General features: G+C 49.9%; 1 protein-coding gene across 1 annotated transcript; it reads left to right on the top strand.

Annotated features, from left to right (window-relative positions):
• The first annotated feature begins 5,820 nt into the window (after positions 1-5,820).
• On the top strand, positions 5,821-10,387 carry ZIC2 (Zic family member 2). Its single transcript, XM_070943186.1, is given in 4 exon segments — positions 5,821-5,835; positions 5,837-6,893; positions 8,956-9,119; positions 9,703-10,387. Coding segments are annotated over 4 exon segments (1,533 nt in total). The 3' UTR covers positions 10,000-10,387.
• The last annotated feature ends 1,962 nt before the right edge of the window (positions 10,388-12,349 follow it).

Here is a 12,349-nt window from a genome sequence, read left to right as displayed (position 1 = left end):
AAGAGCAAATGGTATCAAAATTAAATGGCTGGTGATGATAGAGGTGCATCTCCGCCCTCCCTTATTTTTCAACAACCGATTGGAAGAAGCTTTTTTGAGATAAATCAAGCAGCGAGATTTTGACGTCTTCCCCAAGTATAAGCAATATGGTTCCCGGATGCTCCCCTTCCTTATGAATGGCAGCAGGGAGGATCTGACCCCAGCTGTAGCAAGTGAGGGAAAGGCATCCTCAAGCTGCCACTTGTTCTGCATTCCCAGAACAAGGCCAGCTGGCCAGCCCCACAGCTGGAGAGAGGCCGCAAAAAGCAGGGCAAGACATGCCAAGGAAAACCTCTGAGTCTCTTTCATTATACATGCTTCTTTAAAAGGATCTGATTTTTGTAAACAAACAAAAAAGATGTAGTCATTGGGTTAATTGTACTTCCACTCAAAAGTGATGAATTTCATCAAAGTTGTGCATTTTCCTCTATTGACATTTTGACACACAGACACACAGAGCTTAGGTGGATTTTAAGCAGCCCAGTACCTTGGCATCTGGAACCCCACTCTTCTCTTCCCCAAAAGCCTTGTGCTCCAAAGGGCCACAGTCTCTAGCCAAGGGCGAAGGATAAATGTTAATAGGATTGAAGGGGGAAGGTGAAGATGGCTTCTTCTTTGACCTCTATTGCTATTGTGCCCGCATGTTGTTTTTAGCCCAGTCTTTCAAAAGTTATATATATATATATCTTTGGCTGAGAGTGTCATGATATGTAAGATATTCTCCCTCGGCTTTCTGTCAGAATCCTGACAACAACAAAAAGAAGGGAGAGGATCACATTGGTTCCAATGGTGGCCACTCCAAAGTGTAGATTACAAAAGGACGCTGCCCTCTACAGATCCTTCTTTCTTCTGGTCTTCAAAGGTCAGAGGTTGAAGGGCCTAGAAATGGTTGATCTTGAGTTTGGGAACCTCCTGTTGATGAGCCTGCTGAATTTGTAAACGCCTGTGATACAGACAACAATCCCAGGCAAGCAGATCTGAAGAAATAGGTGGGGGGGGGGCAGACCCTCCTCCACCAATTCATAGTAATTTGGGTTGACTTTACAGGCTGAATTTATAATGTAAAAATGGAATGTTATCAGGAAATCTTACTCATCCTCTCTTTTCCCTTTCTCAAAATTCTGCTCCCACCACTATTTAAAACAAATACACCGCACAAATCATGCAAACTCTAAACACTTTTATTTAGAAACAACTCTAATCAACCTGAAGAATAAAGAAATCCAGCATGGACGCTCAACGCATTATCTGACAGATTTGGATCTTAAGAATGAATTTTTTTTAAAAAAGTTTGGGTTTCAATGGAAAAGAAACCAGCCTAATAACAATAGACAGGCCATGTTAATCTGAGGCACATTCAATGGGGGTGGGGAGGAGCCCCTAAATAACATGGAATTAATTCTCAAGCAAGCAGCATTCTGTTTTAAGATACTTTATCTTTGGCTAGGTTGAAAAAGATTTAAGAGATTTACATTCCACACACTTCCTTAGAATTTCTAATTCAGGCTGCAGGTTTACATTTGTCTAGCCTTAAGTAAATTCAGGGAAAACCGGGAGGCCTAAGAGAAGCATACTAAGAAGCAGGTTTGGGAAGAATAAAAAATTGGAGCTCTCCTTGAGAAAAGGTTTACAGCAAAGCAAAAGTTGGATTCTCCACACTTTGTATATACTTTTTCTGTACGGTTATCTACAGGCAGGAGGCTATCCTCTGGCCCAAGGAAATCTTTTCCGGCATCAAAGGAAGCGGGAGGTTCTGCAGAGACCCGCCGAGAGGCAAAAGGATCTCATGGGTTCCCTTCCTGTGACTCCAGACGTCAATTTCAAGGAGCAACGAATCTCAAAGAGGTCGGTTATGGGAAATAGTAAGACCACAAAATATAGCCAATGCTGCCACCTTCTCAGTCTGGAAAAGGAAAAGGCAGAAACGGGAAAAGAAATAAACTTACAAGTCAGGGACATGTTTTCCCAAGAGTTGCTCCTGAGAAGCCTCCCAGACCGTGCACACCAGACCTTCAAGAAATGCCTCGGACCTCACTTTCCCAAGGAACTTTGCCTGCCGGCTGCTTTCTCTCCTGGTAAAGGCGGCGCTGTGAAGGCTGCACTTCGGCCAATGGCCCATGAAAGAGACGGCAGGCTTGTTTCTAGGAGCTTCTCTCTCTCCCACCCACCCCCCTTTCCTGGTCACCGCCGTGACATGGTGGCGGGGGTGGGGGGGGGAGAACGAGAAGGTTCTGCGGTTTGGAGACAAATAAAGCGGGAGGGGGAGAAGCAGAAAGAAGGTTGGCGGTCAAGCTTTGAACTTTCTGCAAAGAAAGGAGAAACGAAGTTTGGAAGAAAAGCGCAGAGTTTGAGCCTACGGAGTTTCCTGCTGGAAGGAACTATTTTATCCAGACACCCAACCGTCCTGGACAATCAAGAGGGAGGAGGCCGCTATGAGGAAGGAAGGAAGGAAGGAAGGAAGGAAGGAAGGCCACCTTTACAACCATTGTGGGCGCACTCCCTTCCCTTCTTTGAACAAAACAGAGGGAAGCAAGACGCCGTTTTCCCATTACCTTCCCTAACACCGGGTGGAACGGATCCTCGAGCAGACGGGTTCAGGCCGCGTACACCGCCTGTACAATTGCGCCGCGGTCAAGTTCGCCGAATATCGGGAGCTTGGAAGAGGCCGAGACCGGCTTCTCCGCTGCCGCCGCCGCCACCACCTCTGGCCCAGCTTTTCTGCCCGCCGCCCGAGCTCCCGATTCCAAAAAGGGACGAAAGGCGAGGCTCCGCAATACAGGCTGGCCAGATCAATAAACGAGAGGGCGCGTCTCTCGGGGTTGCCCTCTCCGCCCTCCTCCTCCTCCTCTTCCTCCGCCTCCTCCCGCCAGCCGGTCAGAGAAGCGGAGGCGCTGGGCAGCTAGTCTGGCCCGGGGACGCGGTAAAAGCCAGTGAAATGGTCGGCGAGCCCGCTTCGCCCTCCCGAGGCGGGGAAGCAGCGAGAAGCAGCGCTTCGTCTTCAAAGCTCTTTTCGGCTGTCAAAGCCTCGGCTCAGGGCGAAGAAGCAACCTCTGTCCGGGTTTACTTCTGGGTAGCTGGGGGTAAAAGACTTCTTTATTTCGTAATTATTTTCTGCGTGTGTTTGTGTTTGTGTGTACGCGGGGAAGGGGGGCGAAATAAAGCATAAGTAAAACAAAAGGATTTGTCCAAAAGTGTTAAATCTTGTATGACGTCCTGTCTACAAGTCCACACAATATATTTTAAGCATTTACCGCCTAACTAATCTTCCTTCCAAAATCTGTTTAAAAACAGGCCCATGCTAAGAAATAAATAAATTATTATTAATAATAATAATAATAATAATAATAATAATAGTAATTATTTTTTGAACAGAAGAGTTGTAGAATTCTGCAATTGTAGAATTGTAGCTTCATAAAACAAATACAATTTAAAAGGAAGAACTGCTTTCGGGATTTTCTAGAGCCTCACAAGCGGGTTATTAGTTTTGCTAAATGGAAGAAAGAAGATGGCGCCATTACTTCTTGTTACTGTTATTTTAGGATTGTTGTTTTCTGGGGTCCATTTACGCAAAATAACGCGTATCCAGTTACGTGCCTAGTAAAAGCGAAGGTTGGGAATTTTCACAGGATGTTTTTGGTCGATTTCAACCCCCAAGAACCGACAGCCGATTCTGACCCCGCTCGTCCCATCTCGCTCCTTCACGCGCGCCCGGATCTCTCAAGGCCAGGTTGCAGGGCCTGCCTGCCTGCCTGCCTGCCTCTCCGCGTTGCCCTCCCCGACGTGCGGCCAGCTGCCTTGCCCCCCTCCTGGCCACCCCCAACCGTCCCTCTCTCTTCCTTGACACAAGGCGCAGACATCTCTATTTGCACCCGTGTCTTCCGCGCAGCCTCTCTCCTGGGAAGGGAGGGGCGGGGAAGAGGTTTAGGAACCCCCGTCGGTTTCGCCCAAGCCTTAGGGCATCTTCCGAAGGGGCTACCGCTGCCTGCCTCTTCCCGCCGAGCCATTTCCTACTAGCGGCTCTTCCTTCGGAGTCAGCCGCTTCCCCAGCCTCCTGCCCCACCCCTTGAAAGTTCAGGGTGACGGGGTCCCTCTCTTCTGCGGGGAGACTGAAGTCCCCGGGAAGGTTCTGCTTTTGCTCCCTTCTCCGCGCCCCAAGCTCTGCCCGGCGCTCGCTGCGGTCAGCGGTCTCCGATCCCCTCCTCCCCCTCCCGGCCAGCTTGTCCTCTCTGCCCTCTGATCCAAAGGTTGCCTCTTTCTCGCCTTGGCTCGGGGGAAGGAGGTGCCCACCGGGACTCGGAGAGCGCTGCCCGCTACCCGGGGCGAAGGAGAGAGAGGAGGCGGATCGGAGCCCGGGACTCGCGAGTGGCGATTAGCCCATCTAGGGGGGGAAGTCTCGGATTGATGGGCCGGAGCGACCAATGAGAGGGCGCCTGGAGAATGGCCTGGCTGCTGTTAAAGGGGGCGGTGGGAGAGGAGCTGCCAGTCCAGCCTAACAGCTAGCGGGAGAGGCTGGGAGGAGACGCGGGTGGAGAGCGGGGGATAAAAACCAGCCACCGCAGCGGCGCCCACCTCAACAAGGAAACGAGGAGGAGAGGCGAAGGGAAGACCAGGGAGGACGCCCCCCCCCTCCGCGCGCGCCAAAGAGAGAAGGGAGAGAAGGAGGAGGAGGAGGAGGAGGAGGAGGAGAAAGGACCGGCTCTGCCCGCTCCCCCTCGCGGCTGGAGCCTGTTCATGGAGGGCGCTAGCCATGCCTGAGTGGGACCCGCGCCCGGCCTGAGGGACGCACATTGGGGCACTTCCCACCGCCTGCCTTATTGTTCCGGACTGCCTTCTTTCCTCCTTTGCTTTCTCCCCCCCCCCACCTTTTTTTTTCTTTTCTTTCAATCCCCCTCACCGCCCTCCCTCCCTCCCTCCTTCCCCCCGCCCCCCTCCCTCCCTCCCTCCCTCCCCAACTTAAAGCGAGCGGTTGGGTGGTTGTGGCGAGAAAAAAGGCGGCCGGTTTCCTTCCTCGCTGAGGAAGCCGCGGCGGCGCCTTTGGCAAGTTTGGGAGCCGGTCAGGGAAAGCGAATGGCGGGCAGCGGCGAAAGAGAAGGAGGGCAGTGATCCCCAAGCAGGGCCGGGAGCGGGAGTGTGTGGGGGGGGGGGGAGAGCGGGAGGGAGGGAGGAGGAGGAGGAGGAGGAGAAGCGCGGCTGAGGCGGACGGCGTGTTTGTTTTCGGGGAAGCGTGTGTGGCGTGTGAGGGGAAAGCCGCCACTCTCGCTCGCCCGCCTGCCCGCCCGCGCGTGCGCGCGCACTTCTTTTCCTCCCTTGTGTGTACGTGCGTGCGCGCGAACGAGCGCGCGCGGCTCTCACTATATAGCGGCTCGCCTGTGTGTGCGAGAGGCTGTTGGTGTGACTGTGGCGCTGACATCTCTTCGCCGGGGGTTTGTTCCTTGTGTTTTTATTTTCCCAGGGAAAAGCGAGACCCCCCCCCCTCCCTTCCCCCCCCCCACCGCTCTCTCTCTCTCTCTCTCTCTCTCTCTCTGCCTTTCTCTCTCGCCCCCTTCCTCTCCCCGGACCCTTCTTTGCCTTCGTCCCTTCAGGGCTGCCCTTCCCGCCTGCTTGCCTGCCTGCCTGCCTGCCTGCCGGACGGACGGACGGCCCGCCCCCGCCTCAGCCGTTTAATACCCTTCGGGTGGCCGCCTGCGCCTGGACTCGCCTCGGCAGCTCCCCGTTCGTTCTTTCTTTCGCTCCGGCGGCGGCAGCCCAGAGCCCCGGACCTTGGAGGGGGGTTCGAGCGGCATGCTGCTGGATGCGGGGGCCGCAGTTCCCCGCGCTGGGAGTGGGCACGTTCGCCCGGCACCCGCCCCCGTCGGCGGCGGAGATGCAAGAGCGCGAACTGAGCCTGCAGAACAGCTTCGTGGACTCGGCGGCGGCGGCGGCGGCGGCTCACCTGGGGGCCTTCAAGCTCAACGCGGCGGCGGCGGCGGCGGCGGCTCACGAGCTCTCCCCGGGACAAGGCTCGGCTTTCAGCTCGCAGGCACCGGCTTACCCGCACGCCGCCCATGTCGGCTCCTACTCCGGGCCGCCTTTCAACTCCCCGCGGGACTTCTTGTTTCGGAGCCGAGGCTTCGGGGAGCCGGCGGCAGGCGGCGGCGGACAGCACGGGCTCTTTGGGGCGGCGGCAGCGGCGGCCACCGGCAGCCTCCACCACCCGCACGCGGAGGCGCAGAGCCACCTGCTCTTCCCGGGCATCGGAGATCAGCATGGCGCTCCCGGTTCCCCCAACGTACTCAACGGGCAGATGCGCTTGGGCTTACCCGGAGAAGTCTTCGGCCGGTCGGATCAGTACCGGCAGGTGGCCAGCCCCCGAACTGATCCTTACTCGGCGGCCCAGCTGCACGGCCAATACGGCCCCATGAATATGAACATGGGCATGAACATGGCGGCACACCACGCTCACCACCCGCACGCCCACCCGCACGCCCACCACCACCACCACCATCACCACCACCACCCCGGGGCCTTCTTCCGCTACATGCGCCAGCAATGCATCAAGCAGGAGCTGATCTGCAAGTGGATCGACCCGGAGCAGCTCAGCAGCCCCAAAAAGAGTTGCAATAAAACTTTCAGCACCATGCACGAGCTGGTCACCCACGTCTCCGTCGAGCACGTCGGGGGCCCCGAGCAGAGCAACCACATCTGCTTCTGGGAGGAGTGTCCGCGCGAAGGGAAGCCCTTCAAGGCCAAGTACAAGCTGGTCAACCACATCCGCGTGCACACGGGCGAGAAGCCTTTCCCCTGCCCCTTCCCGGGATGCGGCAAGGTCTTCGCCCGCTCCGAGAACCTCAAGATCCATAAAAGGACGCACACAGGTCAGTCGGAACGGACGAGGAAGAAAGCGGGGAGGGGGGGGCGGATGGATGGTGGCCGCGGGGTGGGCAGATCGGTTAAAAAAAATCCGCTCAAACTCAAATAGAAAGGTTTGTTTTCTTTTTTCCTTCCTTCGCCTCGCTCCTCAGTCTACACGGACCACGGCTGGTAAACCCTTTAGTTTATTTTATCTCTGTGTTTACGGAGCTTTAATTTTTGGCATATTTTTTTAAAGGAATATTTTTAAAGGTCCACGCGAGTCTCGCTATTGAGTTTTGCGCTTCTCTTTCGGAGTAAAACCAAACGTGAGTTTAAATAAATCTAGTTAGGAACCAGGGATTTTCCTTGGAAGACCGAAGCACCGGCCACGCTAGAGTTGGAAATGCGGGTGGGGAGTAAGGCGGCAAAAGCGAGCTCTACCCCTCCGTCCTTTCTGAGCGTAACAACAAAGGGAAACTCGGAGATTTCGAGGATTACTTGTACAATAAATATTACAATTCCGAGGACACTGACTTAGAAATCCATCCGATTTATTGCTGGATAAATATGTAGAGGTATGGAAAGTTACCGAAATACGCGCATTAACTGCATTATCCAAGAGAATGAATAAGATACGGCGCTGTAAAAACTGAAAGTAGATTTGCTTTTCTTCCCAAACGAGTTCTGTATTTGAGCAAGACGTTCCCCCTTCCGCAGAGCGATGCTGTTACTTTTCATTTCATTTTAAGGGGATAAGAAATAACACTTTCTCATTTTGAAAGTCTCAGTCGCAGCCGCTGAAGCGTTTTTGAATTATCTTGTTTATATTATGCAAACAACCGCCGGAAAATGTAACCTTCAGGCTTAGAATCCTCTGATTTATAGGGCCAAAACGACCCGCGATTTTGCAGCTAAATCCAAGCGATGAAATTCAAAAGGGCGTCAGTTTCCAAGGGTTTTTCTCGCGGTCACATTTGAGCCCAGACTTTTTTTTCCTTTTTTTTTTCCTTCCTCTTTTCTTTTCTTTTCCCGTCCCTGAAAAAAAGTCAAATATTTGAGCGATTTCCGGACATCAGTATTAACGAAGAGACCTCTCTGGGCCTTTCTGGTTGTGTTGTTGACGTGTTAAGGACTAACCGAGGTGCCAGACAGGTTTTAACGAGGTTTAACAAACCCGAGACGTTGATTTGCAGGGAGATGGCCGTGATTTGGCACTGAGCGGTTTGCCTTTAAGGAACAATTTACGTACTAATGGAATTTCTTGTGAAATTGCTCATCTCTCCCACCTCCGATTTAGTGGGAGGGGAGCGGAGGTTGTGGTATTTGAATTCTCACACCTACAAATTACTCGGAAATCTGGTAACAGGGTGAAAAAGGTCGAAGAATATTCCAAGAAAAGATTTTGGAGGCATTTCCTTCCATAGTCCTTTCCCACATACTTCCCCCCCTCCCCATTGCCATCCAACATCCCAGGCAGATCTACCAGGATTAATTTCCAATGTCCCTTCCATTAGCCCCCCCCAAAAAATATTTTTTAAAAAATACAGCACTTTTTCAGATCTTGGGTCGCCGTGCTGGTTAGTTTTATTAAATCTGGATTGACCTGAGAAGCTAATTTTGCTTCTAAGCTGTATCCCGAAATAGAAACAAGGCCGCGTTCTCTTGCTTTCCCCGGGGAATTTAGGATTTGAAACAATGGCCACAGGTTGTCTTTCGCACGTGTGATCTCTCTCTGTCTGTTTATGTCTGCCTCGAAGACAAAGTTTACAGCTCCCGGAACTTTCTCAAATTTCCTGATTGTCATGTTTTACCTAAATCCCGCCATACTACACTGCCGCCTTTTACCCTTTTTAGCGCGAGAAAGTATCCGGGATTTTCAAATTAAGGTGCTTAGAAATAAAGTGGCCATTTGATCACTGAATAACGTCTTCCTATAGGCCTGGCCTATTCTGCTTTCTCTGCAGTCACTCACTCATCACAGATTTTTCTGGCCTGAAAGGGGATCCCTTCAATAATGCATCCGGCTTCGGTGGGCTGATCTTTTTTGCAGCGATTTACCCCGGCCTCTGTCCTTCTTTCTTGCAGGGGAAAAGCCCTTCCAGTGCGAGTTCGAAGGCTGTGACAGGCGCTTTGCCAACAGCAGCGACCGGAAGAAGCACATGCACGTCCACACTTCGGACAAACCCTACTTGTGCAAAATGTGTGACAAATCTTACACCCACCCCAGCTCTCTGCGGAAACACATGAAGGTAACCCGTGGGCGCCGGCCTGGGAAGGGGATTAAGAGGGGCCCGAGAGGGAGAGCAAGTGCAAGAGAGAGGAGCAGCCGAGGGATGGCCAAGGAGGCGGCCTGGGCTCATGGGAAGCCAGAGACCCCCCTTGAAATGAGGGCTTTCGCCTGGGGCAGAGGGAGCCCTCGAGTTGAATCAGAAACGCCTGCTTTTCTGCGTCACGATTTATATAACTTTAGCTTGCACAGGACAGGATTGGGGTTCTCTGTGCTGTCTGGGAGGACGGAAATTAATCACCCCTTTTTAAGGAGGACTTCGGTGGGGACTCACAGCCTTAGCTCTGGAAAGACTTCTTCCCGTTTTAACGTTCTTATTTATAACGGAGAAAAATCGTATTAATTATTAATATAATAAAATCAAGCCCCACTTGAACACGGCATCGACAAAATCATCAATTGTAAAAGGCAGCTTTTGGTTCAGTTTACATCCAACCGCGATAACTTACATCAAACATCTTTGGGAAAGACACGATAGGTGGATTAAAAAGGCCAAATCCAATCTAAACATCTAATAATAGTAATTGTGTTGCTTTGCCTTATAGGTTCATGAATCTTCCCCACAAGGCTCCGACTCCTCGCCTGCTGCCAGCTCTGGCTACGAATCCTCCACCCCTCCCGGTTTGGTGTCCCCCAGCACAGAGACCCAAAGTACGGCCGCCTCCAACTTGTCTCCGGCAGCTGCTGCGGCCGCCGCCGCCGCAGCGGTGGCGGCGTCTGCAGTTCATCGGAGCGGTAGCAGCAGCGGCACGGGTGGCTCGGGCGGCGGCGGCGGCGGCGGCGGTGGCGGCGGAGGGAGCCACAGTAGCCTCACCTCCAATTTCAACGAGTGGTACGTCTGAGGACGCCCAGTGCTGCTGCCACTCTTCTTGGATCCCTGGGGGCCAAGCAGTCGGAGTCCGTTTTGCAACTCTCTGTTTTGTCTCTCATTCACTCTCTTTTTTCTCCTTTTGCTTGAATTCGAAACATTCCGAAGCAGAGAGAAAGAGAAAGATTGAGAGAGAGAGAGAAAAATGCGGAGAGGGGCTCTTTAAAAAAAAAAAAGGAATAAGGAGGAGAGGAAGGAGAAGGAATTCTTCAAAGCAGCAAAGGGTTCTCCACACCTAGAGACAGCCGCTGCCTCCACACTTGCAAATGTTCCGTATGCAGAGATTTGTCCTCCAAGCGCCTTGCGAACAAAAGATCAGAGCTCGTCCATCTCTCCCAGTGTACATAGAAGAATCCAAGGTGGTAATCAACCTTTTCTTATTGTATAGAAATTGGTCCACTTTGTGAGCTATGGATTGCTTTTCCTTTATCATTTCTCACTCAGAGCTCTTTCTGCCTCGAGCATCCTCTTCTCTTCTCTTCTCTTCTCTTCTCTTCTCTCCGTTCCTCGTTCTTGAATTCACCAATTTTAAAAGGGGAGAAGGGAAAAACATGAAAGCAAATGGTTTCCCCCCCCCCCATGTAATTGTGGTATTGAATATTGTGTTCCCTTTAAAAGAGGCAACTTTGATTGTAAACTTCATTGAAATATAGATCTGAAAGATTTTTTTAAAAAGTGCCAAAGTCTCTATGTTGTTTTCAAAACGACCCAGATAAATTTCCCCCTTCTCCCAACACTTGTGAATGTATTTTCTGTTAGCTGGGTTTACATGTGATGTTTTAGTGCTTTTTGCTAGTTCCTGTTTGGAAATTTATGGGGGTGGGGGCAGGGAAAATAAACGTAGTGCTGTTAGGGATTTTTTTTCGTAATAACACCCTTCCTTGTGTAAATACCTATTGCCATATTTATCCATTTGTAATTAAATTATGGTATTAACTTGCTACAGAGGAAACAGTATTTATAAAAAATGTTTCTTAACTATAAATATGTACAATTGTGAGCATAAACTGTTTCAGAATTTTTTTATTTGGAGGTTTATGTGGTTTCATCATTTCTTGTGATTTTTTTTGAGAGTAATGCATACAGAAATATAATAAAATGTGTTGAAACTGCAGTCCATGATATTTTTAATCCAGATATATATTTATCCTTATCCCAATAAATTAAACGTGTTCATACTTGGTTAGAGTAAGACTATTAAGTTGATTTTTAAAAGCAATTAAAATCAACCATAATTGTAGAAATTATACAAAATTATACAAAAGAAATACTGGTAGTTTCCTTTTTAATTGTAAAGCTTATTTTACATTTCAAAAGCTCAAATAGTATAACCCCTCCCCAGAATTGCAGGATGAACTTGCATATGTACATTTACTTGAGAGTAAGTTAGAACACAGATTCTGACTACTCAATCAACACACATAGGATTGCCTTGCACAGAACTTGGAGAAAGGCCCCTGGGATACCTATGCAGTCTGAATGCCAGCTCAGCAGAAGACTTAACATGGGTTTCATTTTTCACCCTTTGGAAATAAAGAGGAGTTTAAAATGAACAGAGACGTTTGAAGAATGACTTGTATCTTTTAACTGAAATACTTCATTTGATTCAGTTTTACACTTCTCTGGGCCCAAACTAATGATATCTGAACTACTAGCCTCTTGGTTTATAGCCATGCATTTATTCTCTCTAAGAATACCCCTAACTTCTTGAAGTGGTGGGTTTTCTCTGTTGCTTTTTATATGTTTACATGATAATGTGTAATGAAGCTAACAAGTTGGGCTGTTGGTTTATTTTTAAAGGAGAGTCATACATTCTTGCTACATCTCAGTAAAATCGAGGACTTCTTACCTAATTCCAACAATAATTTCTTTTTCTTTTATTATTCTTATTTTAAATTATCTGTTGACTGAAAGTCAATATTTATTCTAGCTGGGGATATTAAGTGCATGCAATTTACTGCAGGAGCACGTGTTTAGCTATAAGGGCCAAGGAGTATATATGAATTAATATGCTGGAGCAACTATAACCCTCTTCACGTTATCACTATAAAATATAAAATCCTGCTCTACGTGAATGGAAATTTAAAGACCCCCCCTCTTTTTTAAAAAAAAACACACTAAATTCACTTCCACTTAGATGCAGCTAGGCTTTGGTGAGGCTGAATACATTTTTGTCCTCCGATCTGAACCTGCTATCCTCACTCAGGAAAGCTTTTTTTTAAAAAAAGCCTCTTTCGAGGAATCTGGAGTGGAATCGGGCTTGACAGCTTGAAGTCTTCGAAAGCCTGGCCTTTCCCCCAAAACCTCCCAATGTCAACCGCCTG

This window comes from Pituophis catenifer, unplaced genomic scaffold, assembly GCF_029215685.1.
Source record: "Pituophis catenifer annectens isolate HBS135680 unplaced genomic scaffold, rPitCat1.0.hap2 SCAF_4, whole genome shotgun sequence".
In the NCBI taxonomy this organism is placed as follows: domain Eukaryota; kingdom Metazoa; phylum Chordata; class Lepidosauria; order Squamata; family Colubridae; genus Pituophis; species Pituophis catenifer.
The sequence above is the reverse complement of the archived record's forward strand: the minus strand, read 5'-3'. Positions and strand labels throughout refer to the sequence as shown.